This window comes from Lepidochelys olivacea (genome assembly GCF_965140295.1).
Source record: "Lepidochelys olivacea isolate rLepOli2 genome assembly, chromosome: 2".
Lineage (NCBI taxonomy): Eukaryota > Metazoa > Chordata > Testudines > Cheloniidae > Lepidochelys > Lepidochelys olivacea.
The window spans coordinates 82212381-82238078 of NC_140412.1; the positions used below are offsets into that span (position 1 = coordinate 82212381).

The 25698-nt window shown below is 45.5% G+C and overlaps 1 protein-coding gene across 1 annotated transcript in view; it reads right to left on the reverse strand.

Moving 5' to 3' along the window:
• LAMA3 (laminin subunit alpha 3) overlaps nucleotides 1-21582 on the reverse strand; it is a 190989-nt gene extending 169407 nt beyond the window's left edge. The window contains exons 1-2 of the mRNA XM_084621252.1: nucleotides 21161-21582; nucleotides 4699-4851 (exon numbers count right to left, since the gene is read on the reverse strand). Coding sequence (XP_084477378.1) covers nucleotides 4699-4851; nucleotides 21161-21469 — 462 coding nt within the window. The 5' untranslated portion in view covers nucleotides 21470-21582. The remainder of the gene's footprint in view (nucleotides 1-4698; nucleotides 4852-21160) is intronic.
• Nucleotides 21583-25698: the final 4116 nt, after the last annotated feature.

The window sequence follows — 25698 nt, forward strand, 5'->3', positions numbered from 1 at the left end:
CAACATGCAAGATGAAAATTCTTCACTTTTATGAGAATTTATTTCCTGAGATGCCAAATGCTCCAGCAACACAGCACTAAAAAAACAAACAGTAAACTGCATTGTGCTCAATCTTTTTCTTGGAGATTCAGGTCCACCACAAATCATTTCTCCTCGTATGTTCTATGCTGTTCTGACCTTTTACTTTGGGGAGATGACTGTGTCTGTGTACGTAGGCACACATGCACACAGAATTCACTCCTGAGACAATGAGGCCAGCTGAAATCCACAAGAACTCCACTGAAGACAATGGAGTTACTGCAAATATACACAGAGTAAGGGAAAGCAAAATTTGACCCATATGCATCTATGCACAAAGGAATCTCAGCAACATTTTTTGAATTGGTCTTCTAGATATTTCTCTAGCATTATCACTGAAAGATGAACTATAAATCAGCTTTTAACAGTGTTTCTCAACATTTTCCATACCATGGTTCTATGTTACAATAGAAAAGAGTTTCAGCCATCTAGCCATAAAGGAAGGCTAGATGGTTATGACACACTGACATCTGTCTGTTAACCTCAGGTTAAGAACCTATGGTTTAAAGAAAATATCATATTTTACTTAAAGAGAGAAAAATAGTATTTTTGACATAGCAGATGTCCACTCCATAGCTTCCATTTACCATAGAAGTTTATTTAAAGGATTATATGGAAGAAATTACATAGCACATTTTTTATTTAGTGCACAAAATCTTACTGCGTCTGGACATTTGAGCATTTACGTTACTGTCAATAAAGCACAGTAAAGAGACCAAGCATAACTAAGAGCAATGACAAATCTTTTTTAAAAAATAAATTTAGTTGTCAGACATCCTTTTCTCAGCAGCCACCATTATGCTGCTCTCCTGCACCTTCACCTCCTCTTTTCAGAACAGAAAATTTTGAGATACTTAGGACAATATTAGAGCAAAAAGAAAAGGAGGACTTGTGGCACCTTAGAGACTAACCAATTTATTAGAGCATAAGCTTTCGTGAGCTACAGCTCACTTCCTCAGATGCATATCGTGGAAACTGCAGCAGGCTTTATATATACACAGAGAATATGAAACAATACCTATTCCCACCCCACTGTCCTGCTGGTAATAGCTTATCTAAAGTGATTTCTAAGGGAAATCACTTTAGATAAGCTATTACCAGCAGGACAGTGGGGTGGGAATAGGTATTGTTTCATATTCTCTGTGTATATATAAAGCCTGCTGCAGTTTCCACGATATGCATCTGAGGAAGTGAGCTGTAGCTCACGAAAGCTTATGCTCTAATAAATTGGTTAGTCTCTAAGGTGCCACAAGTCCTCCTTTTCTTTTTGCGAATACAGACTAACACGGCTGCTACTCTGAAACCTGTCAATATTAGAGCAGCGACTGATGGGCGTTTGAAGAGTTTAATCTCTCTGGAAGCCAAATCTGAAGACACATCTGCTAAAATTAGGCAACCCAGGGAGTCAAGTGCAGATTAATGAACTTCAGGCAGACGTTCTGGATTCAAAGAGACAAAAAATGCAGAAACCAATTTTGAAAGAAACTGGTCCGCTTCAGTGATTAAAAGCAAGAGTGAGGCTGCAACAATGCGTACCAGCAACCTTAAAACAAGTTAGGAACAGCCACAGTGTAAGTAGACATGTTATCACGAGGGAGAGATTGCCTCAGGTAGCAGCATTACGCTGGTCTTATTTTTCAGGAGAATGGTGATTGATTGGAAAAATATAACTATAATACACCCAGCCAGAAAGAAAAGTATGACAGGATTTTTGCATTCAGGAGTCTGAAAACACAAGGGCTGCACTCACAATAACAAAATGTTACTTTCTGCATAGGCAGATTTTGAGATCCTGGAGGGATTTAGACTTTCAAAACCATCCCAGTCTCTCGTGAAATGGAACCACCAGTGAGTGGTTTTCTGTTTTAACCAGCTTTCAAACATTCTCATAGAACAGATGTATACGAAAAATGTCCTCTGAACAATGACATTAACATAGGAAGTGAGCGACTCCATGGAGAGTCTTAAAATGTATAATAGCAGGAACACAGCACTTGAAAAGCATTTAATATTATGTATAACTCTGCTTCCTCTAACTGTGGGTATTTGATGACCAATTCATAACTGAGCCACTGTTGTTCATTAATACATTTACATACATTAATATACTTATTCTTGGTCAATATGATGGGAGTGCGGTACAATTTGTGCACTTCATCAGCGGGGAGATTTGCACTGCGTTAAAATAAAGGGTAAAGCAATTGTCCCCTAGCATGGTTAGACATATTCCCCTCTTCCTTTCAGTATTACAGCCCCCCAGTTCTACAACACTTTTAAACAAGTGACTAACTTTAAGCAGGTGAGTAATTCCATGGAAACTAATGGGTCTATTCACATGCTTAAAATTAGGCCTGTGCTTATGCACATTTCTGTATTTGGGGCCACAGCCCTTACCACGTCTTCTCCATTAATAACACTGTGCAAATGGCTTTTATTAGAATGTTTTATACACATCAGACTGATGTGGAGCAGGTATGTGAGTATCATGCAAAATACTAAGAGTGAACCTCAGATTCAAATTGATCCTGGGGTTGAAGGAGAGGAGTGGGACTAAGTCTATAAAGTGGGAAAAGAACCCACCGACCTATCTTTCCTACATACCCCCATGTCTACAAGCATTCCCCACTACCACAAGACCCAAAGCCATCAGCCTATCGGCTCTTGGGGTTCCTTATTTCCCACGCTCAGGAGCGTGCGGCCATCTCTGTCAAGTGTGCTGGAGTAGCAAGGAGAACAGAGCCTTCTACCCAGAAAACCTTTATCGACTGGGAAATAACCATATAAACCAGGTAGTCTCTGAAGAGTCTGATGGACAGAGAGCACACAGCCTGCATCCTTTCCCAAAAATACGAAGGGAGGGGTGCATCCAACATCTAAAAGAGATGGATCAAGCATCTGCCACCAGATTCTCCATAGACAGCAAAGGTTACATAGCAGGCCCAGTGCTTTTAGTAGAAGCAAGGAGCATCTGGGGGGTTAGAGCCTGGGGAGAGAAATAGGCAGGATGCTCCTTGGGACCTTTGGGGATTGGAGACCTTCAAACACAAAGAGGTTGGTAGACTGCAAACCAAAGGGTAGGGTTCAGTTTGCAAACTACATTATATCACATACAGAATGCTGCAGGGTGCCCACAGCTCTAGGGTTCAGGATTGTTGTGCTGCGTGTCAGAGAAAGGGAGAAACTGGAATCTAACTGCCTCACAAAGCCGCTGTTTGCCTAGTGAGAAAATCTATTTAAAACCTAACAACATTAAAATAAAGGAAAGAACAAAATTAAGAGATATTTCATACATTCACAAAAATAATTATTGCATTTATGCGTTGGAGTGAAAATATCCTGTCTGTACCTTAGAAGGTAAAGGAAGCTCACACATCAACATTAGCTGTATACTTACTTCTGAATATCACGTTACCATTGTGCAGCCTTAAACTGACGAATTATTAAACAATGTTATCAATAGCAGGCAAAGCAGACGTCCTAAACTTTCTATGAATAGGTCTTCATTGCAGAAGTTTCCAGAGCTCTTATTCAGGTGTTGCCCCTAACCTGGCTCCAGTCCACACACAAAACCCTCATATTAGCAGGAGTATTGTAAGCAAGACACAAGAAGTAATTCTTCCACTCTACTCTGCGCTGATTAGGCCTCAACTGGAGTATTGTGTCCAGTTCTGGGTGCCACATTTCAGGAAAGATGTGGACAAATTGGAGAAAGTCCAGAGAAGACCAACAAAAATGATTAAAAGTCTAGAAAACATGAAGTATGAGGGAAGATTGAAAAAATTGGGTTTGTTTAGTCTGGAGAAGAGAAGACTGGTACATAAAAGGTTGTTACAAGGAGGAGGGAGAAAAATTGTTCTGCTTAACCTCTGAGGATAGGACAAGCAATGGGCTTAAATTGCAGCAAGGGCGATTTCGGAAACTTCCTAACCGTCAGGGTGGTTACGCACTGCAATAAATTGCCCAAAGAGGTGGTGGAATCACCCTCATTGGGGATTTTTAAGAGCAGGTTGGATAAACACCTGTCAGGGATGGTCTATAATACTTAGTCCTGGACTAGATGACCTCCTGAGGTCCCTTCCACTTCTGTGATTCTATGATTTCTAACTTGGATATGGCTTTTCAGTGTGGCCGTTCACACCTAGACTAGGCTAATCCATATGCCAATCCCCAAATTAACTCTGCAGTGAAGACATGGCCTGTGACTAGGGCCCTACCAAATTCATGGCCCTGAAAACGCGTCATGGACCGTGAAATCTGGCTAAAGTAGGAGGGTTGCAGGATTGCCATCCTTACTTCTGCACTGCCTTCAGAGCTGGGCGGCTGGAGAGTGATCCTATGCAGCTTTAGATTAATTAATTGTGTTTAGATTCTAGTGGCACCAATTCATAGCAATCAATATACTGTCTGTGGCAAGAACCCAGAGTCAACATTCCTGAGAAAGATAGTCACTTAAGTAAAGTTAAATCTGTAACAATCACAGAACATAAACCACAAAAGAATCACATGGCAGACCAAGATTCTTAATTCAAATATTTTCATCTTTCTACTGTAAGGCCTTTGTATTGATACAGAATATGGCCAAACCCATTAACGCTCCACATAAAATGATCACGTACTCACCTGTCCAAGATCTAAAGTGACATTCACTTCATTATACTGTAAGCCTAAAGAGAGAGGAGGACTTTGCCACCAGCGTTCAGTTCCATCAATAGCATTGGTTATTGGGTGAGCTTTATTGGGATCAGCTGCATTGCAATAGTCACAAAACTGTCCCTGAAAGACAAGAAAACAAAAGATTTATGCTCAGTTTGATCTGACTTAGAATATAGACACATCTTTCCATTAAACTATAAATGATGAATCCTACTGCTAACTATGATATTTAGGTAGGGCTTTGACTGGGTGTGTGGTAAGATTTTGTTTTGCTTTTGTATGGTGTATTTCTGGTTCTAACCTCTTTCCAAAGAAACTACAGTAGAGCATGTTGATATTAATAATTTTACTGACATTTTAGTAAAATTATCAAAGGCCCACTTTTGCGATGACATCAAGATATGCACACAAGCCCCAATTCAGCAATGCATGTACGCATGTGCAAAGTCCATTTTTATTCAAGAAAGCACTTAGGCCCAGATCCTCAAGGGTATTTGTGTGCCTAACTCCTATTGAAATCAATGGGAGTTAGGCACCTAATGACCTTTGAGGATCCGGGCCTTAACCCCTCATTTAATTTTAAGCACATACTCAAAACCTACACTTTTGCTGAAGTTGCCATCAGGTCTGTCATTATGTTTGTAATATTGTAATCCATTCACTGGAGCCAAAACTTTTAAGGGGTTTCAAACTATTTGCATACTGGATTCTGCATGTGGACTTCTGAGTTAGCAGGTAACAGGGTAATGCTACAGACATCCCCCGAATTTTAATAGCAGCAGATTCTGAAGAGTACAAGTTATGCCAGTGATACCACAGTCTACAGTATTTTGGGGTTCTCCATTTTCATAGTAGATGGCAAGAGTAGACCAGAGATTTAGATTTGGTTTCTTTCATTTAAAACAGTCTTTATTAAAAAACAATAAACAACATGCCTAAACTGCTAAAAGGTGAAACAAAACACAGGAAGCAAAATATAACACTAACATACAAAACACACCAAGGAATAGCTGAGACACTTTTCCTCTCAGAATCTCCTCCCCTCCAAAAAAACCCATCTCTGATGGGAATTTTAACTTCCATCTTTCCCCCATTCATTCTTCTAAGAATTGAGAAAGAGGCCCTGTTTATAAAAAAACCAAGACTCCTTCCCATTTCCTAGCATGCTCCAGGAGCAGAGTAATCTGCATTTCAAAATAGTCAGTTCTCTACTGGGATTCAGTTTCACAGCCTGCATTATTACAAGGTTACTGGCCCTTCCACACCTCTCAAAATGAACAACTCCAACAATGTGTAAGTAGTCCTCTGTATACGTGTTAGTTCTCTTTATCTATGCTCTATGGTACTTATATGGCCCTCAATGCCATAGTATCTAAGCACCTCACCATTTTTTAAATATATTTAATCCTCACAACACCCTTGTGAGCAAGAGAAGTACAGTAAAAGCTGTTTTATCCAGCATGTTGGGGGAATGGGGGATGCCGGTAAGTTAAAAATGCCAGTTAACTAGGAGGGAGGGAGTTTGGGTGGAGGAGGGGGCTCAGGGCAGGGGGGTCGGAGGGGGTTTGGGGTATCAGATCTGGGAGGCGCTCACCTCAGGTATCTCCCCACAAGCGGTGACTTGTCCCGGCTGCTCCTAGGCAGAGGCACAGAAGGCAGCTCTGCGCGATGCCCCCGTAAGTGTTGGCTCTGCAGTGCCCATTGGCCATGAACCTTGGCCAATGGGAGCTGTGGGGGCAGCGCCTTCGGGCGGAGATAGCATGCAGAGCCACCTGCCGCGCCTCTGCCTAGCAGCAGCCAGGACAGGTTGCTGCTTGCAGGGAGCTGCCTGAGGTGAGTGTCCCCTGGATCTGGCACCCCAAGCCTCCTCCCGCACCCAAACTCCCTCTCAGAGCCTTCGCTCCGCATCCCTTCCCACACCCCAGCAACCTGCCAGCCCTGCGCCAACTGGACTATAAACTGGACTTTCAATGAAGATCAGAAATGCCGGTTTATAGAGCTTTCCAGCTGGTGAAGTGCCGGATAAAACAGCTTTTACTGTACTAACATACCCATTTTACAGATAGGGAATGGAGGCACAGAGAATCACAGAATTTAAGGCCACTAGGGACCACCAGATCACCTAGTCTAATCTCCTGTACATCATAAGTCACCAACACCCACATACCAAATCTAGAGATAGAGCAGGGCAGATAAAAAAAAATCTGGGTTTTTTTATTTAAAAAAATCAGATATTTTAATTTAAATCATATTTTAATGTAAATATGGGTTTATTTTAAAAAATGAATCTATTTAGAATTAAATTTGAAATTATGACAACCTGTGTTAAAGCTTAAACTCATTATACTCTATTAAAGTCACTTAAGTTAAATAAAAAAGTAATATTAAGCAGTACATTTTTGCTGCCAAGCTTTAAAGAAAGTCAGACAACTGAACTGGCGTGGAAATCACTACCTAAGCATCTGGAACCAGAGTTTGTTGAAGTACTAACTCTTCCTAAGATCAGTGAATCTCAGAGACAGATTCCTCTGCCATATTTTGGCCTCGAGTACACTGTTACTAACACAGGTTCAGTTCCACCACTGTTAACATTTGGCAGCCCTAGTCTAGACTGGTCAGCGGCTAGTACCAGCACTTTAAGAACTGTTTTAATTAGTTTTCCTTTGCACAAGATTAGATGGCATAATATACAAAACACTAGCAGCAGTTGGCCTACAGCAGAGTTCTTAATGTTGGCTTGGAGCATGTCTACACTATGAAATTAGGTCGATTTTATAGAAGTTGATCTTTAGTAACTGATTTTATACAGTCGTTTGTGCATGTCCCCACTAAGCGCATTAGGTCAGCGGAGTGCATCCTCAATACCATAGCTAGCATTGACTCACGGAGTGATGCACTATGGGTAGCTATCCCACAGTCCCCACTGCCCATTGGAATTCTGGGTTAAGCTCCCAATGCCTGATGGGGTAATAACATTGTCATAGGTGGTTTGGGGGATATGTCATCAGTCTCCCCTCCCTCCCTCCTTGAAAGCAATGGCAAACAATCATTTTGCGCCTTTTTTCCTGGGTTATCCATGCAGACACCATAGCATGGCAAGCATGGAGCCCGCTCAGCTGCACATTACTTTTGTGAGCATTGCAAACATCTCACGCATTATCCTGCAGTATGTGCAGAGCCTAGCTAGGAGTCGCCAGCATGACGAAGATTGTGAGGAGGACATGGACACAGATATTCCTGAAAACATGGGATGTGGCAACTGGGATACCATGGCGGCATTGGGGCAGGTTGATACAGTGGAATGACAATTTTGGGCCCAGCAGACAAGCACAGACTGGTGGGACTGCATAGTGTTGCAGGTATGGGATGATTGCCAGTGGCTGCGAAACTTTCACATGCGTAAGGTCAGTTTCATGGAACTCTGTGAGTTGCTTTCCCCCACGCTGAAGCGCAGGAATACCAAGATGAGACCTGCCCTGACAGTTGAGAAGCGAGTGGCGATAGCTCTGTGGAAGCTTGCAATGCCTGACTGCTACCGGTTGGTCAGGAATCGATTCAAAGTGGGAAAATCTACCATGGGGCCTGCTGTGATCCAAGTAGCCAGGGCAATCAATACCCTTCTGCTAAGAAGGGTAGTGACTCTGGGAAATGTGCAGGTCATAGAGGATGGCATTGCTGCATTGGGGTTCCCTAACTGTGGTGGGGTGATAGACGGAACGCATATCCCTAACTTGGCACTGGACCACCTTGCCAAACAGTACATAAACCACAAGGGGTACTTCTCAATGGTGTTGCAAGCACTGGTGGATCACAAGGACCATTTCACCGACATCAGTGTGGGATGGTCGGGAAAGATGCATGATGCTTGCATCTTTCGGAACTCCGGGCTGTTCTAAAAGCTGCAAGAAGAGACTTTCTTCCCAGACCAGAAAATTACCATGGGGGATGTTGAATTGCCAATAGTTATCCTTGGGGACCCAGCCTACCCCTTGCTCCCATGGCTCATAAATCTGTACACAGGCAGCCTGGACAGCAGTGAGGAGCAATTCAACTATAGGCTGAGCAAGTGCAGAACGGTGGTAGAATGTACCTTTGGATGTTTAAAAGCACGCTGGCGCAGTTTGCTGAGTAGGTTAGACCTCAGCAAAAGCAATATTCCCATTGTTATTGCTGCTTGCTGTGTGCCCCATAATATCTGTGAGAGTAAGGGGGAGACGTTTATGGCGGGGTGGGAGGTTGAGGCAGATCGCCTGGCAGCCCATTTTGAACAGCCAGACACCAGGGCTATTAGAAGAGCACACCGAGGCATGCTGCTCATCAGAGAGACTTTGAAAAATAGTTTCATGATTGACCAGACTACGGTGTGACAGTTGTGTGTGTCTGTCCTTAATGCAAAGCTGCCCCCTTTGGTGAATGTACTTCCCTGTAAGCCAATCCCCCTCCCACCTTCGACCACAGTTGGCACAGGAAATAAAGTCCCTATTGTTCTGAATCTATTCATTTTTTATTAAAAAAAACTTGAGATCACTGACAACGCTGACTAGTAAAAGGAAGCCTGCGTGTGCAAAGGGTTTGCTGGTGGGGTGGGGTGGGGGAGGAGGGAAGGACAAGGCCACATTGCTAATTGTAGCCACACTAGAAATCAAACTTGTGTGAATGACAGCCTTCTGTTGCTTGGGCCATCCCCTGGAGTTGAGTGGCAGCGTGCCGAGAGCCTCCTCCCCCCCGTGTTCTTGGGCATCTGGGTGAGGAGGATATGGAACTTGGCGAGGAGGGCAGGCAGTTACACAATGGCTGCAGCAGTGGTCTGTACTCTAGTTGCCTTTCCTGCAGCTCCAGCAAACGCCTCATCATGTCCGTTTGCTCCCCCGTTAGCTTCAGCATCTCCTCCTGCGTGTTCCGATCATGCTCACTGTATGCTTTCCTGGCCTCTGCCACCGAATGCCTCCAAGCATTCAGCTGTGCCCTGTCAGTGTGGGAGGACTGCATGAGCTCTGAAAATATATCATCGCGAGTGCGTTTTTTTTTTTGCCTTCTAATCTGCGATAACCTCAGGGACGGAGTTGATGCGGGGAACATGGAAGCATTTGCAGCTGCAGGGGGTGGAAAAAGGGAGAGTAGACTTTTAAGAAGATACATTCCTGAGAACAAAAGGGAGACTCTTTCACAGTGAATGAAGCAATTCACAGCAGACAGCACATGTGTTTTAGGTACAAGGTTGCATTTTGCCTTTTATATTGAGCGCCTGCTGGTATGGTGACACATCACACACAGCTGAGCAACTAAATTCAGTTCGCAGGTAACCATGGCAAGCCAAAGGGTATGTGGGATTGGCTACTTCCGTGTTCATAACATGTGGGAATGGTTTCAAACTGCAGCGCCCTCCTTTCCCATAGCAACCAATGCCGGTTGTGTTTGCTGTTTAAAAGGGGGGGCTGCGGTTGCCATTTTAAAGGAGAGGCTGCGGTTTTGGGGTAGATGTGCAGCACACCCCCTCCCACTCCCCGCATGGCTATTCTCTGGGATGATCCCTCTTAGCCACGCACAAACAGCCCAGCATGCCCAGGGGATCACCAAACAGAGGGGATCACTGTTCCCTTACAAAACTTCCCGTATTTCAACCAGGTGACCATGAATGATATCACTCTCCTAAGGTTGACACAGAAAAATAAAGACCAAATGTTATATGAATGCGACCAAAACCCAGGACCATTCGCTACCATGCTTTGTGCTGCAATGACTCCAGACCACTTGCTACTGGCTCGGTGTGGTAAAATGTCCTACCATGAAGGATGAAATAAGGCAGCCCTCCCCAGAAACCTTCTGCAAAGGCTTTCAGAGTACCTCCAGGAGAGCTTCATGGAAATGTCCCTGGAGGATTCCCGCTCCATCCCCAGACACATTAACAGACTTTTCCATTAGCTGTATTGGCCGCGAATGCATCCCAATTGATCAGGGTAAATCAAACATTAAACACAATTGCTTTTAACCCCTGTAGTGTCGTTACAAATGTGCGCTCACCAGAGGTGCCTTCTCAACCTTCAGGGTCTGGGAACAATAGGCCCTGGGAGGGTATTGCTTCAGGGTGAGGAAAAGGTCCTGGCTGCCAGGGAGAATGGATTCTCCACTTGCCTGCTGCGCATTCTCCTCCTCCTCTTCCTCCTCCACAAAATCCTCATCTGTGTTGTGTGAGGCTGGTGAGGCTTGCAGGTGTCCACGGAGAGTGTTGGGGTACTGGTAGGGTCCCCCCCTAGAATGGCATACAGCTGATTATAGAAGCAGCCTGTCTGGGGTTCTGACCCGGAGAGACCATTTGCCGCCTTCGTCTTTTGGTAGGTACTGCTGTGCCTCCCTGGTGTAGCCTCTCTCCACCATGCCCTGCATGATTTTGGCATATATATCAGCATTTCTTCTGCTGGATCGGAGTTCTGCCTGCACAGATTCTTCTCCCCATACTACAATCAGATCCTGTGTCTCCCATTCACTCCATGTTGGAGCTCGTTTGTGATTCTGGGACTGCATGGTCACCTGTTCTGCTGAGCTCGCCACACTGACCAAACAGGAAATGAAATTCAAAAGTTCCCGATGCTTTTCCTGTGCACCTGGCTAGTGCATCGGAGTTGAAAGTGCTGTCCAGAGCAGTCATATTGGAGCACTCTGGGATAGCTCCCAGTGGCCAATACCATCAAATTGCACAGCGCTGCGTCTACACTACCCCAAATTCGACCCAGGAAGGTTGATTTTAGCGCTGCTCCCCTCGTCGGGGAGGAATCATAGAATCATAGAATATCAGGGTTGGAAGGGACCCCAGAAGGTCATCTAGTCCAACCCCCTGCTCAAAGCAGGACCAATTCCCAGTTAAATCATCCCAGCCAGGGCTTTGTCAAGCCTGACCTTAAAAACCTCTAAGGAAGGAGATTCTACCACCTCCCTAGGTAACGCATTCCAGTGTTTCACCACCCTCTTAGTGAAAAAGTTTTTCCTAATATCCAATCTAAACCTTCCCCACTGCAACTTGAGACCATTACTCCTCATTCTGTCATCTGCTACCATTGAGAACAGTCTAGAGCCATCCTCTTTGGAACCCCCTTTCAGGTAGTTGAAAGCAGCTATCAAATCCCCCCTCATTCTTCTCTTCTGCAGGCTAAACAATCCCAGCTCCCTCAGCCTCTCCTCATAACTCATGTGTTCCAGTCCCCTAATCATTTTTGTTGCCCTTCGCTGGACTCTCTCCAATTTATCCACATCCTTCTTGAAGTGTGGGGCCCAAAACTGGACACAGTACTGCAGATGAGGCCTCACCAATGTCGAATAGAGGGGAACGATCACGTCCCTCGATCTGCTCGCTATGCCCCTACTTATACATCCCAAAATGCCATTGGCCTTCTTGGCAACAAGGGCACACTGCTGACTCATATCCAGCTTCTTGTCCACTGTCACCCCTAGGTCCTTTTCCGCAGAACTGCTGCCTAGCCATTCAGTCCCTAGTCTGTAGCTGTGCATTGGGTTCTTCCGTCCTAAGTGCAGGACCCTGCACTTATCCTTATTGAACCTCATCAGATTTCTTTTGGCCCAATCCTCCAATTTGTTTAGGTCTTTCTGTATCCTATCCCTCCCCTCCAGCGTATCTACCACTCCTCCCAGTTTAGTATCATCCGCAAATTTGCTGAGAGTGCAATCCACACCATCCTCCAGATCATTTATGAAGATATTGAACAAAACCGGCCCCAGGACCGACCCTTGGGGTACTCCACTTGATACCAGCTGCCAACTAGATATGGAGCCATTGATCACTACCCGTTGAGCCCGACAATCTAGCCAGCTTTCTACCCATCTTGTAGTGCATTCATCCAGCCCATACTTCCTTAACTTGCTGACAAGAATACTGTGGGAGACCGTGTCAAAAGCTTTGCTAAAGTCAAGAAACAATACATCCACTGCTTTCCCTTCATCCACAGAACCAGTAATCTCATCATAAAAGGCAATTAGATTAGTCAGGCATGACCTTCCCTTGGTGAATCCATGCTGGCTGTTCCTGATCACCTTCCTCTCATGCAAGTGCTTCAGGATTGGTTCTTTGAGGACCTGCTCCATGATTTTTCCAGGGACTGAGGTGAGGCTGACTGGCCTGTAGTTCCCAGGATGCTCCTTCTTCCCTTTTTTAAAGATTGGCACTACATTAGCCTTTTTCCAGTCATCCGGGACTTCCCCCGTTCGCCATGAATTTTCAAAGATAATGGCCAATGGCTCTACAATCACAGTCGCCAATTCCTTCAGCACTCTCGGATGCAACTCGTCCGGCCCCATGGACTTGTGCACGTCCAGCTTTTCTAAATACTCCCTAACCACCTCTATCTCCACAGAGGGCTGGCCATCTCTTCCCCATGTTGTGATGCCCAGCGCAGCAGTCTGGGAGCTGACCTTGTTAGTGAAAACAGAGGCAAAAAAAGCATTGAGTACATTAGCTTTTTCCACATCCTCTGTCACTAGGTTGCCTCCCTCATTCAGTAAGGGGCCCACACATTCCTTGGCTTTCTTCTTGTTGCCAACATACCTGAAGAAACCCTTCTTGTTACTCTTGACATCTCTGGCTAGCTGCAGCTCCAGGTGCGATTTGGCCCTCCTGATAACATTCCTACATGCCCGAGCAATATTTTTATACTCTTCCCTGGTCACATGTCCAACCTTCCACTTCTTGTAAGCTTCTTTTTTATGTTTAAGATCCGCTAGGATTTCACCATTAAGCCAAGCTGGTCGCCTGCCATATTTACTATTCTTTCGACTCATCGGGATGGTTTGTCCCTGTAACCTCAACAGGGATTCCTTGAAATACAGCCAGCTCTCCTGGACTCCTTTCCCCTTCATGTTAGTCCCCCAGGGGATCCTGGACATCTGTTCCCTGAGGGAGTCGAAGTCTGCTTTCCTGAAGTCCAGGGTCCGTATCCTGCTGCTTACCTTTCTTCCCTGCGTCAGGATCCTGAACTCAACCAACTCATGGTCACTGCCTCCCAGATTCCCATCCACTTTTGCTTCCCCCACTAATTCTACCCGGTTTGTGAGCAGCAGGTCAAGAAAAGCGCCCCCCCTAGTTGGCTCCTCTAGCACTTGCACCAGGAAATTGTCCCCTACGCTTTCCAAAAACTTCCTGGATTGTCTATGCGCCGCTGTATTGCTCTCCCAGCAGATATCAGGAAAATTAAAGTCACCCATGAGAACCAGGGCATGCGATCTAGTAGCTTCCGTGAGCTGCCGGAAGAAAGCCTCATCTACCTCATCCCCCTGGTCCGGTGGTCTATAGCAGACTCCCACCACTACATCACTCTTGTTGCACACACTTCTAAACTTAATCCAGAGACACTCAGGTTTTTCTGCAGTTTCGTACCGGAGCTCTGAGCAGTCATACTGCTCCCTTACATACAGGGCTACTCCCCCACCTTTTCTGCCCTGCCTGTCCTTCCTGAACAGTTTATAACCATCCATGACAGTACTCCAGTCATGTGAGTTATCCCACCAAGTCTCTGTTATTCCGATCACGTCATAGTTCCTTGACATCACCAGGACCTCCAGTTCTCCCTGTACAGCAGTCATTTTTAAGAGCCCTTTAGGTCGGCAGAATGGGGTTGCTTGTGTATAAAATCAACCTAACACGGCTAAATTCGACCTAACCTCGTAGTGTAGACCAGGCCTTGGTCTGCACTAGCAACTTATGTTGGTATAACTACATTGCTCAGGGTGTGAAAAATTCACACCTCTGAGCACCGTTCTACCAACCAAACTCCCCGTATAGACAGTGCTATGGCGACAGGAGAGCTTCTCCCATCAGTACAGCTACTGCCTTTTGGGGAGGCAGAATACCAATGCTGAAGCTCTCCTGTCAGCATAGATAGCATCTTCACTGAAGTGCTGCAGCATCACTACAGACAAGTGTAGACAAGACCTGAAAAAGGTGAACTGGTGTTAACAAAAGTGGGAAATGTTGCAAAAACTAGCGTAAACAAGGCCTAAAGTGGACATTAACTTATACTAAAAATTTTCTTCAAGTTCTGTCCATGTCAGGCTGTGTAATATGTTTTGGTGCTGAAACATGAACTTCTGACAAAATGCACCCCAAGAAAAACCAAAGAACATGCAAATCTGGAGAAATGCCTTTTAAGACAATTAAAGCATTTATTTATGGAGGCTGATATCCAGCCCTTTAAATATATAATTAAAACCAAGTTCTGGAGATCCCCTGTCTCTCTCTGATAATATATAAAACCTATTATACTGTAAAGGAATAATAATGAGAAAATCTAATTGGCTTCTAATTTATCTGCTAGTGGGGTTAATCAAGCTATAGTTTTTCCTTCATAAAACTGTATTCTGCTATCCAAATACTGTTAAATAGTTAAAATTAGTAAAGTCAATTTCCAAGGGTCTCCTTCCCCATCACATTCTACTCCAGTAATGTTATTTTTTTATCGACCCTACCTGCCTGCTCTTCATTCCCCACCCCCTCATTCATGTGTCAGTTTATCATTTCGCCTCTTAATTCTGTTATACTTCATTTTTGGAACACTTCATCTATATTTTGCATGGGGATCTTTTTACTCAGGACCATTATACAGGCTTTTTAAGTTTTTTTTTTTCCATTGATACATATAATTTGGCTGCAAAACTAAGTACAAAAAAACTTCACAAAGCAAAGAAAGGACAGACAAGGAAGTGTAAATAACCATCTTTCGCTACATGCACCCACACCAGCTTTTCCCCATTGTGTGTCCTTTCAGTTAAAATTATTCTGCTTCAGACAAAATAAATACATATCTGGCAACTTCATACATGATATCTACAGAGACAACATTAAAATAAAACAAAAATATATAGTCACATCTGTCCAGGTCAACTTTGTATGACTTTAGACCCAAATACTTTAAAGAGATCAACTAGCACAGACCCTTTGCGAGCACAAGTTTTTGCAGAATCTGAACCTTTGTCATGAAAAAAGAAAACAATTTTTTAAGGGAGGCTTGTATCCCACACACTATGAACCTTACATACAGAGCGCAATTTATTTCAACTACCAATAGTTATGTATCTATCATTCTAATGATTTTCTAAGGACTTGACTATGCTAAACTTCTTTGGGAAATCTCCCACCATTACACTAAAACTAGTGCAGCTCCACTGATGATAGCAAAGGTGAGAGCAAGAGTGGAGACAGGACACTCATGCATGTTCACCAGCGTTTTTACCACCATATCATCTAGACCTACTCTATTCAGGGATAATTGACACAGTGGACAGCACTGTCATCATGTCTACTCTTCTGCCCCCACCTTTGCTACCACAGATGAAGCTGCCCTGGTGCTGGTACAATGGCTGGAGATTTCCCAAAGAAGTCTAGTGTAGACACAACCTAAGACACCTATTGTGGTATCTAAGGGTTGTGAACATGTATGGGGTCACTGTATATGTAGAAATTATAATAAAGGCAGCTCGTGAGCCTTGTCTATACCAGAACATGCTGTATCTGCCATCAGCAAAGGGTGCAGCACCACAGTGTCAACAACTGGTTAGCGCTTGTGATACAAGGCTAAGTTTGTCACTATTTCAAGAAGACTTCATCCAAGACTTAATGTAGTGTTGAAAATGATTTGGTCCTGTCTACACTAGCATTTAAACCATTGTCAACATCTGTGCAGGTGCAGCTGCCCCCCTTTCTGACAATTCCTGAACAAGTATAGCATACAACGCTAGAGACTTCACAAGAAATGATGAATCTGAGTTTGTGTCCGTCAATACTGTGCTTGTCAGCCTGGGTCAGGGATTAACTCTTGAGAATGTCAAGGATCATTTAGAAAAAAGGCATGGACAAATCCCCATGTACATAGGCTGATGAACTATCCAGGGATTATGCAATAACATGATGCTCCTCCAATCATGCTAGAACTTGGTTTGGTTTTACTTATGTACAGAGGACCAAGGTAAACCAGGGTGCTACTGTAAGCTCAGGCTGTGCATTAGTGAGGTTTGTCAATGTAGACACAACTTGTCATTCTGCACTAAGGGTCAGTGATACCATTTTCTATCACAACCAGAAAGAACAATGTGTAATAGTGACCAGAGCATGGTTTTATAACAATATTGAAGCATAAGTCTTTAAAAGAAATCCATGTCCACACTGGTCATGCTAGAACTATGCAGCAACAGCCTTGTTTTAACACAGTTCTTCCTAGTGTATTTTCAGAGTTTTAAACTACACTCTGGTGATAGCCTTAAAGTAAAGATGAGAGTGGACTGAAAACTGAATTAGGACTATAAAATGCATGTGTTGGGAGATGGGTTATTTTAAAGAAACTGCAGCATTTGAAGATCTGAACTCAAGATTTAATAATTTTCCCAATACATAATTCAAAGAATGATCCTGCAACAGCTGGAGTTTCAGTTATGTAAAGTACATTCCACAAGACCTGCCAACAAAACAGCAAGTAAGAAATGAAGGAAAATAAATTGTTGGACAAACCATTCTCCCTTGCTTCCCACTGGCAATATCTACAGGCATTCCACACTGAAGCATATCTGGTAGATTGCACGTGTCTCGATTTCAAGAGACTGAGCCTCAAGACATTGTTTGATTTTGGCTTGAATTCATCACCAGGGCAGGTGTGCATTTGCTAGTGATTTAATTATCCTCATCTCCTGCAGTTCTCCCAAGTGTGAAGAATGGTGATCTCAGTTTGAAAACTGAAACTGCAACAAGCAATCTATGGAAGTATGCCAATGTGCACAATTTACACCCAATGAAGATAAAGGTCCTATCTACACAACAGAAAAGAACCACGTTGCAGGACTTGGTTACACAATAATATCTGACAGTTACGTGCCACGCAGCAGGCCAGGTACGCTACCAAATGCTAATTCACATCTGCGCACTACTACTATCAGCCAATCCCAGACATGCCATCTATCCATCATTTTGAATCACTGAAATGCACAGCACTGCACTGAATCTGTTCACTGAAACTCATCCTAATTTAGCGAATGGCCAATTTACCAATATGCTGATTAAGGGAAATAGACTGTATGCTATACTGTGGGTTGGAGAGTGCCTTACAGGCTCAGCCCATGCCAGGTAGATGAGTTGTGTGGAGGGGCCTCACTGCAGTGGAAACCCCAGAAGGAATGGTGGATGACTCTCACTGAATTCTTTCTGGAGCTCCCTGGGAGCGCAAACTCCAGTAAACACTATGCCATGCAGCGAAAGTGTACACTAAGGATGCCAGGTTAGCACCAGAGTGCAAAGGTGGGACCATTCTGCTCCTCCTCATCCTCTTTGGGGAGGCTAGTGATGGCACTAGCATAGAGCAGTGACTCCTCTCCCCATCCACTTTGTGGTTACCCCATGAACTGGGCATGAGTGGGAGAAGCTCCTTGGACCCTCTCCCCTTGCACTTACAAACCTGTGCAGGGCCAGCCACAATCCAGCCCTGTACATACCTCAATAGTAAGGCATAACAGAGGGAGTTAAGTGCACAGTATCACCTTAACCTGGAATTTCTTTGTTATTGTGGCTATTCTCTCTCTGAATTTTTAAAGACATAGTACTGCATGTAATGTGTGTGTGTTTGTTTAAATCTTATGAGCTAAGATTTCATAGGAATTTAATGCACTTTTGTTCATTTTTGCAAGTCTAACCGAAAAGAGAGATTCTCTTCCCTTATTTAAGGTGGAGCAGTTTGATAATATGTACATTGTGCTCTTATCATATTTTCTATGGCTGAATTTCCCTGGCCTTCTGGAAGAATTTCCAACCCCTCTTGAATCACAACAACTGCTGGTAAACTACAGAAGTATTCATGTTATGTATTTCAATGGGGCTTTGTTGAAACTGGAGAGAGACTCTGCTGTATCCACGTTTATACAAATACTGTAAGAAGCAAAACATGTTTCCTTGAGCCAGGGCTGAGCTATCAGTAATTTTTTCAGGAATTTGGATTAGGCACAAACCACAACTGGCCTCTAACCCAGGATCTGTAAGGTAAATATTTAACAAAGGGAATTCTCCTTCTTTCTATCCTCTCCCTACATACAGTAAAACCTCATTAATTCACACTTACAAGTGGTATTAGTATATAAAAAGACAAAAGACAAGAAAGCAAGGATACTGCATCACAGAATTAACTTTGTTTACTGATTTGATTGTATTTGTAGTTTATATTTAATGACTTCTAATACTTCATATAATGTTAGTAGTATGAGATCACACTATATTATTCTGCTATTAAAGCACTGCTGAGAAATAGGGAGAGATTGCTGCATTGTCTATTCAAATTATGTGGTGTCTGTTTTAAACAAGTATCAAACATCAAGGTTCAGCTGAATATGTAAGGGAGAAGGGATAGCCTTATGATTAAAGCACAGAACTAAGAGCGAAGGTATTCCTGCCTGTCACAAACTTCCTTTGTGACCTTGGTCTAGTCACTTAATCTACATCCCAGTTTTCCCATCTGTAAAACAGAAAGTTGTGCAGTTTGTTAGTATTGGTAAAGCACTTTAAGATTTTCTGATGGAAGGCATTATAGAAATATAAAGTCAATTAAAAATAGATTATAGTGTGATATGGAAGAAAGGCACTATTTACATGTGTTGAGGATAGCACACTCCTCTTGATCTTTCCCCTGAAAAAAAACTATGGAGAGAAACTCCCTCCAAACAGGAATGATTCTTGAAATAAAACTGACACAACATAACCCCCTCTTCAAGTTCCTGTAAAAATGACTTGCCTAGTTCTTCTATCAATTGTAGTCACAAGTTTGACCCCATAATTCTGTAACAACCTATTTTAAATCCTATTTTGACCCTCTTCTAACGCTCTCCCTCACTCCCACCCCAAAACAAATTCCTTTGAAAGTCCTAGAGAATGTTTGTCAAACTATCTCCAACATCTCCCCTGTAGTAATGTATTGTCAGAGCTGATACTGCATGTCCATTGCATTGGATCAGTGGTTAATGTTCCTTTTTCCTCACCCTCCTGACAGACAAGTTCACACAAGTTTCTTCCAAACCACCTGGGGAAAGTGTATTTCTATCAACCCACCCCTGGGAATTTTGCTTTCTTTTTTTCTCTTTGTGGCTGTCATAAGTGCACAGAGTTCTCTTGACCAGATAGGTCAGATCAGCATCTGCAGCTTTATCATCATCCTTTCATACCACACCACCCTTCACACTCTCTTCTCAGAGAGGAAACCCCACTCCCCCCACCACCACCACCCCGACTCCCACAGGAATCTCTGGCATCATCCCACAAGCAGCTCAAGGGGTACATTATGAGGCTCAGGATTCAGTACTTGTGAAAACCAGGACAAACACTGGGTCTTCTTAATACAACATTAAAAGGCACTTCCCCCTCCATAGCCTAGAGGGCCCTTCCCCGATGCAGCAGTTATTATTACACACCTCTGCCAGCACTGAAGAATTGGGGATGGGAACAAGCATGAAAGCCGTAAGGCATCTGATCTACTCTGCCCAACCCTTCAGTGCTTGGGAGGGATTGGGACAGCAAGGTGATCCTGCACCACTAACTCTTGCACCAAGCAGCTTTCCAGGCTGGTGGAGTGAGGGGAGATTGCTTTCCAAACTCTATTCAGAAAAACTGAGTAAGTGAGATTGGGCAGCTGGGCTCCTTCCCTGAGCACAGAGGAAACTAGGTTCCAGAGGTTACATCTGTCAGCTCTTCGAACACCAAAGCAAGGGTGTGGGGAGGGCTGAGGGAAAACACCCAAAGATACAGGAGCATACATATGCCCCTCTTCTCCAGCTCCCTATATTTTTTCCTACAAACAGTAATGTGATCACTGGGTCCTGGCTTGTCTTCCTGCCCCACAATACAACCTGAGCCACTTTAAAATATTCAGGGAAACATGGCTGAAAGTAACCGCCACCATCAGTTGCTTACCGGGTGTTAGTCTTTAACTAGAGGTCAAACAATATTATACTGCAAGCTTTGAGGAGACTACAAAGCGCTCCCTGTGGGCAGGGGCCGTGCAGGCAAGGTGCGGTCCTGAGTTCAAGTGTCACCTCTTGCCTATTCCCTAAAGAAGGGCCCGCACCCCACCACACCCAAACACCCTTAGACTCTGGGGGAGCTGAGATTCCGGTGGGCACTTTGCCAGCCGGGCCCACCTAGGCTTTTAAGCCTAAGCTAACCTGGCCCTTCTTGAGCTCAACCCCCAACCGCTGCGCTCCCCTCCCCTCGCAAAATCTCTCCGGGGTGGCGCCGCGCGGGCCACCGGCTGGGGAATGAAAGGCAGGGAGCTCCGGCGCGCACCTGTCCTGCTTCTCCAGGGCGGGCAGCCCGTGTGCCATGCCCCGGAGGCCGCTAACCCGCCCCCCCCCCAGTGTGTCCAGCGCTCCGGCCGGGGATCCCCGCCGCAGCCAGGGGAGGTACCTGGATGGTGTGCCCCGCTGGGGAGGCGGCCGGTCCGCCCACCAGCTTGCAGTACAGCTCCGGCCGGGGCCTCCCGCCGCCGCTCTCCTCCTCCCCGCAGGTGGCCGTCGCCCGGATGCTGGCTGTCTCGGCCAGGTTGAAATAGGGCGGATGGAGGCTGAGCCCGAGCGCCCCGGAGTCGGGCGGCCCCACCTGGGCGGCCCCGGGGCGCAGGGTGAGGAAGAGGGGGAAGACCACGAGGAAGAGCCCGGCGCCCGGCGCCAGCGGTGAGGGAGCTGCGCGGCTGCCCTGCAGCGCCGCCGCTGCCATGCTCAGCCGCGTCCCCCGCCCGCGGTTGTCCCTGGCGCTGATGGGGGGCAGCCGGAGGTGAGAGGCTCCCTGCGCTCTGCCTGCGCCTCCGCTGTGCGCGGCCCGCCCCGAGGAGCAGGGGAGAGAACACCCCCCTCTGGCGCACAGAGCGAGACGCGCAGGAGGGCTCCTGGCGGGGAATGAGGCCTGAGGCATGCAGGAAATATTTGGGTCCTGAGGACTACGAAATTGGGGGGCGGGGAGGGGAGGGGAGGGGAGGCTGGCAGCCCTCTTCTGCCGGACCAACAGATGGTGTCTGGGAATCTGGCTCCCAATCCACAGAGCGTTGGGGAGGGGGGTTCTGGCTGGGTCCATTATTGGCCTGGTTTTCAAACTTTTTTTCTGGCGACCCAGTTGAAGACAATTGTTGATGCCCGCGACCCAAGGGAGCTGGGGATGAGGGGTTCGGGGTGTGGGAGGGGCTCAGGGCTGGAGCAAAGGGTTGGGGTGCGAGGATGAGGGCTGCAGGATGGGGACAGGAATGAGGGGTTCAGGGTGTGGGAGAGGGCTCAGGGCTGGGGCAGGGGGTTAGAGTGCGGTAGGGGGTCAGGGCTCTGGGCTGGGGGTGCAGGCTCTGGGGTGGGGCCGGAGATGAGGGATTTGGGGTGCAGGAGGGAGCTCTGGGTTTGGGGGGGCTCTGGACTGGAGCAGAGGGTTGGGGTGTGAGAGGGGGTCAGGACTCTGGGCTGGGGGTGCAGGCTCTGGGGTGGGGCCAGGGATGAGGGGTTTGGGGTGCAGGAGGGAGCTCTGGGTTTGGGGGGGGCTCAGGGCTGGAGCAGAGGGTTGGGGTGTGGGAGGGGGTCAGGGCTCTGGGCTGGGAGTGCAGGCTCCGGGATGGGGCCGGGGATGAGGGGTTTAGGGTGCAGGAAGGGGCTCCGGGCTGGGACAGGGGATTGAGGCATGGGCTTACCTCAGGCAGCTCCCAGTCAGTGGCGCAGAGGGAGTGCTAAGGCTGGCTTCCTGCCTGTCCTGGCACCACGGGCTGCGCTGCACCCCAGAAGCGGCCAGCAGCAGGTCCAGCTCCTAGGCAGAGGTGCGCGGCTCTCACCCACAGGCCTCACGCCCCAGCCCCCATTGGCTGGGAACCGGCCGATGGGAGTGCGGAGCCAGTGCTCGCGGTGGGGGCAGCGTGTGGGACCCCATGGCCCCCCCACTCCCGCCTAGGAGGTGGACATGCTGTTGGCCGCTTCCGGAGCGCAGTGCGGTGTCAGAACAGGTAAGGACTAGCCTGCCTTAGCTGGGCAGCACTGCCGATGGGACTTTTAATGGCCAGGTCAGTGGTGCTGACCAGAGCTGCTGTGACCCAGTGCCTTACATTCCACAACCCAGTACTGGATCGCAACCTGCAGTTTGAAAACTACTGCATTATAAAGATAGTCCCAAGTCACAAAACTCACACCCAGATCTGGATCCAAATCTAAACTTCTGCAAAGTTCATGGGTGTTTGGCGTCACCATTCTTGTTCAGCCCAGTGCAGAGATGGGCCTAGAGTGACCAGATGTCCTGATTTTATAGGGACAGTCCTGATATTTGGGGCTTTGGCTTATATAGGCACCTATTACCCCCCGCCACCCTCTTTCCCAATTTTTCACACTTGCTGTCTGGTCACCCTAGATGGGCCTGAGTCACAACGTTCAGATCCAGGTTTCTATTCCTTTTATTCTTTATAAAGAAAATAAGAATGGCCATAGTGGGTCAGAACAATAGTCCGTCTAGCCCAGCATCCTGTCTTCCAACAGTTGCTAATGCCAGATGCTTCAAAGGGAGTGAACAGAACAGGGCAATTATCAAGTGATCTGTCCCTGGTCTTCCAGTCCCAGCTTCTGGCAGTCAGTGGTTTAGGGAAACCCAAAGCATGGGGCTGCATCCCTGACCATCTTGGTTAATAGCCATTGATGGACCTATCTTCCATGAACTTATCTAATTCTTTTTTAAACCCAGTTATACTTTTGACCTTCACAACATCTTGTGGAAATGAGTTCTACCAGTTGACCTATACATTGTGTGAAGAAGTACTTCCTTGTGTTTGTTTTAAACCTGTTGCCTATTAATTTTATTGGGTAACCCCTGGTTTATGTTATGTGACAGGGTAAATAATATTTCCCCATACCATTCATGATTTTATATACTGCTGTCATGTTCCCCCTTAGTCATCTCTTTTCTCACCTGGACAGCCCCGTCTTTTTATTCTCTCCTCATATGCAAGCTGTTCCATACATTGAATCATTTTTGTTCCCCTTCCCTTTTCCAATGCTAATATATCTTTTTTGATAAGGGGTGACAAGAAGGCATCCAGCATTCGAGGTGTGGATGTACCAGGGATTTATATAGTGGCATCATGATATTTTTCTGTCTTCTTACCTATCCTTTGCCTAATGGTTCCTAACATTAGTTTTTTGACTGTTGCTGCACATTGAAGCAATGTTTTCAGAGAACTGTCCACAGTGACTCCAAGATCTCTTGCTTGAGTGGTAGCAGCTAATTTAGAACCCATCATTTTGTATGTATAGTTGGGACTATGTTTTCCAATGTGTAGTACTTTACACATATCAACATTGAATTTCATCTGACATTTTGTTGCCCAGTCACCTGTTTTGTGATATCCCTTTAACTCTTTGCAGTCAGCGTTGGACTTAACTATCTTGAATAATTTAGTATTGTTTGCAAACTTTGCCACCTCACTGTTTACCCCCTTTTCTAGATCATTTATCATAGAATCATAGAACTGGAAGGGACCTCGAGAGGATATCTAGTCCAGTCCCCTGCACTCAAGGCAGGACTAAGTATTCTCTAGACCATCCCTGACAGGTGTTTGTCCAACCTGCTCTTAAAACCCCCAATGATGGAGATTCCACAACCTCCCTAGGCAATTTATTCCAGTGCTTAACCACTCTGACAGTTAGGAAGCTTTTCCTAATGTGCAACCTAAACTGCCCTCGCTGCAATTTAAGCCCATTGCTTCTTGTCCTGTCCTCAGAGGTTAAGAACAAATTGTCTCCCTCCTCCTTGTAACAACCTTTTATGCACTTGAAAACTGTTATCATGTCTGCTCTCAGTCTTCTCTTCTCCAGACTAAACAAACCCAATTTTTTCAATCTTCCCTCATAGGTCATGTTTTCTAGACCTTTAATCATTTTTGTTGCTCTTCTATGGACTTTCTCCAATTTGTCCACATCTTTCCTGAAATGTGGCGCCCAGAACTGGACACAATACTCCAGTTGAGGCCTAATCTGCTCGGAGTAGAGCAGAAGAATTACTTCTTGTGTCTTGCTTACAATACTCCTGCTAATACATCCCAGAATTATGTTTGCTTTTTTTGCAACAGTGTTACACTGTTGACTCATATTTAGCTTGTGATCCACTATGACCCCCAGATCCCTTTCCACAGTACTCCTTCCTAGGTAGTCATTTCCCATTTTGTATGTGTGCAACTGATTGTTCCTTCCTAAGTGGAGTACTTTGCATTTGTCCTTATTGAATGTCATCCTATTTATTTCAGGCCATTTCTCCAGTTTGTCCAGATCATTTTGAATTTTAATCCTATCCTCAAAAGCACTTGCAACCCCTCCAAAGCACTTGCAACCCCACCCAGCTTGGTATCGTCTGCAAACTTTACAATGTACTCTCTATGCCATTATCTAAATCATTGATGAAGATATTGAACAGAACCAGACCCAGAACTGATCCCTGCGGGACACCACTCGTTATGCCCTTCCAGCATGACTGTGAACCACTGATAACTACTCTCTGGGAACAATTTTCCAACCAGTTATGCACCCACCTTATAGTAGCTCCATCTAGGTTGTAGTTCCCTATTTTGTTTATGAGAAGGTCATGCGAGACAGTATCAAAAGCCTTACCAAAGTCAAGTCGCATCTACCTCTTCCCCCCTATCTACAAGGCTTGTTACCCTGTCAAAGAAAGCTATTGGGTTGGTTTGACACGATTTGTTCTTGACAAATCCATGCTGACTGTTATCACCTTATTATCTTCTAGGTGTTTGCAAATTGATTGCTTAATTATTTGCTCCATTAACTTTCCCTGTAGAGAAGTTAAGCTGACGGGTCTATAATTCCCCGAGTTGTCCTTATTTCCCTTTTTATAGATGGGCACTATATTTGCCCTTTTCCCGTCTTCTGGAATGTCTCCCGTCTTCCATGATTTTTCAGAGATAATTGCTAATGGCTCAG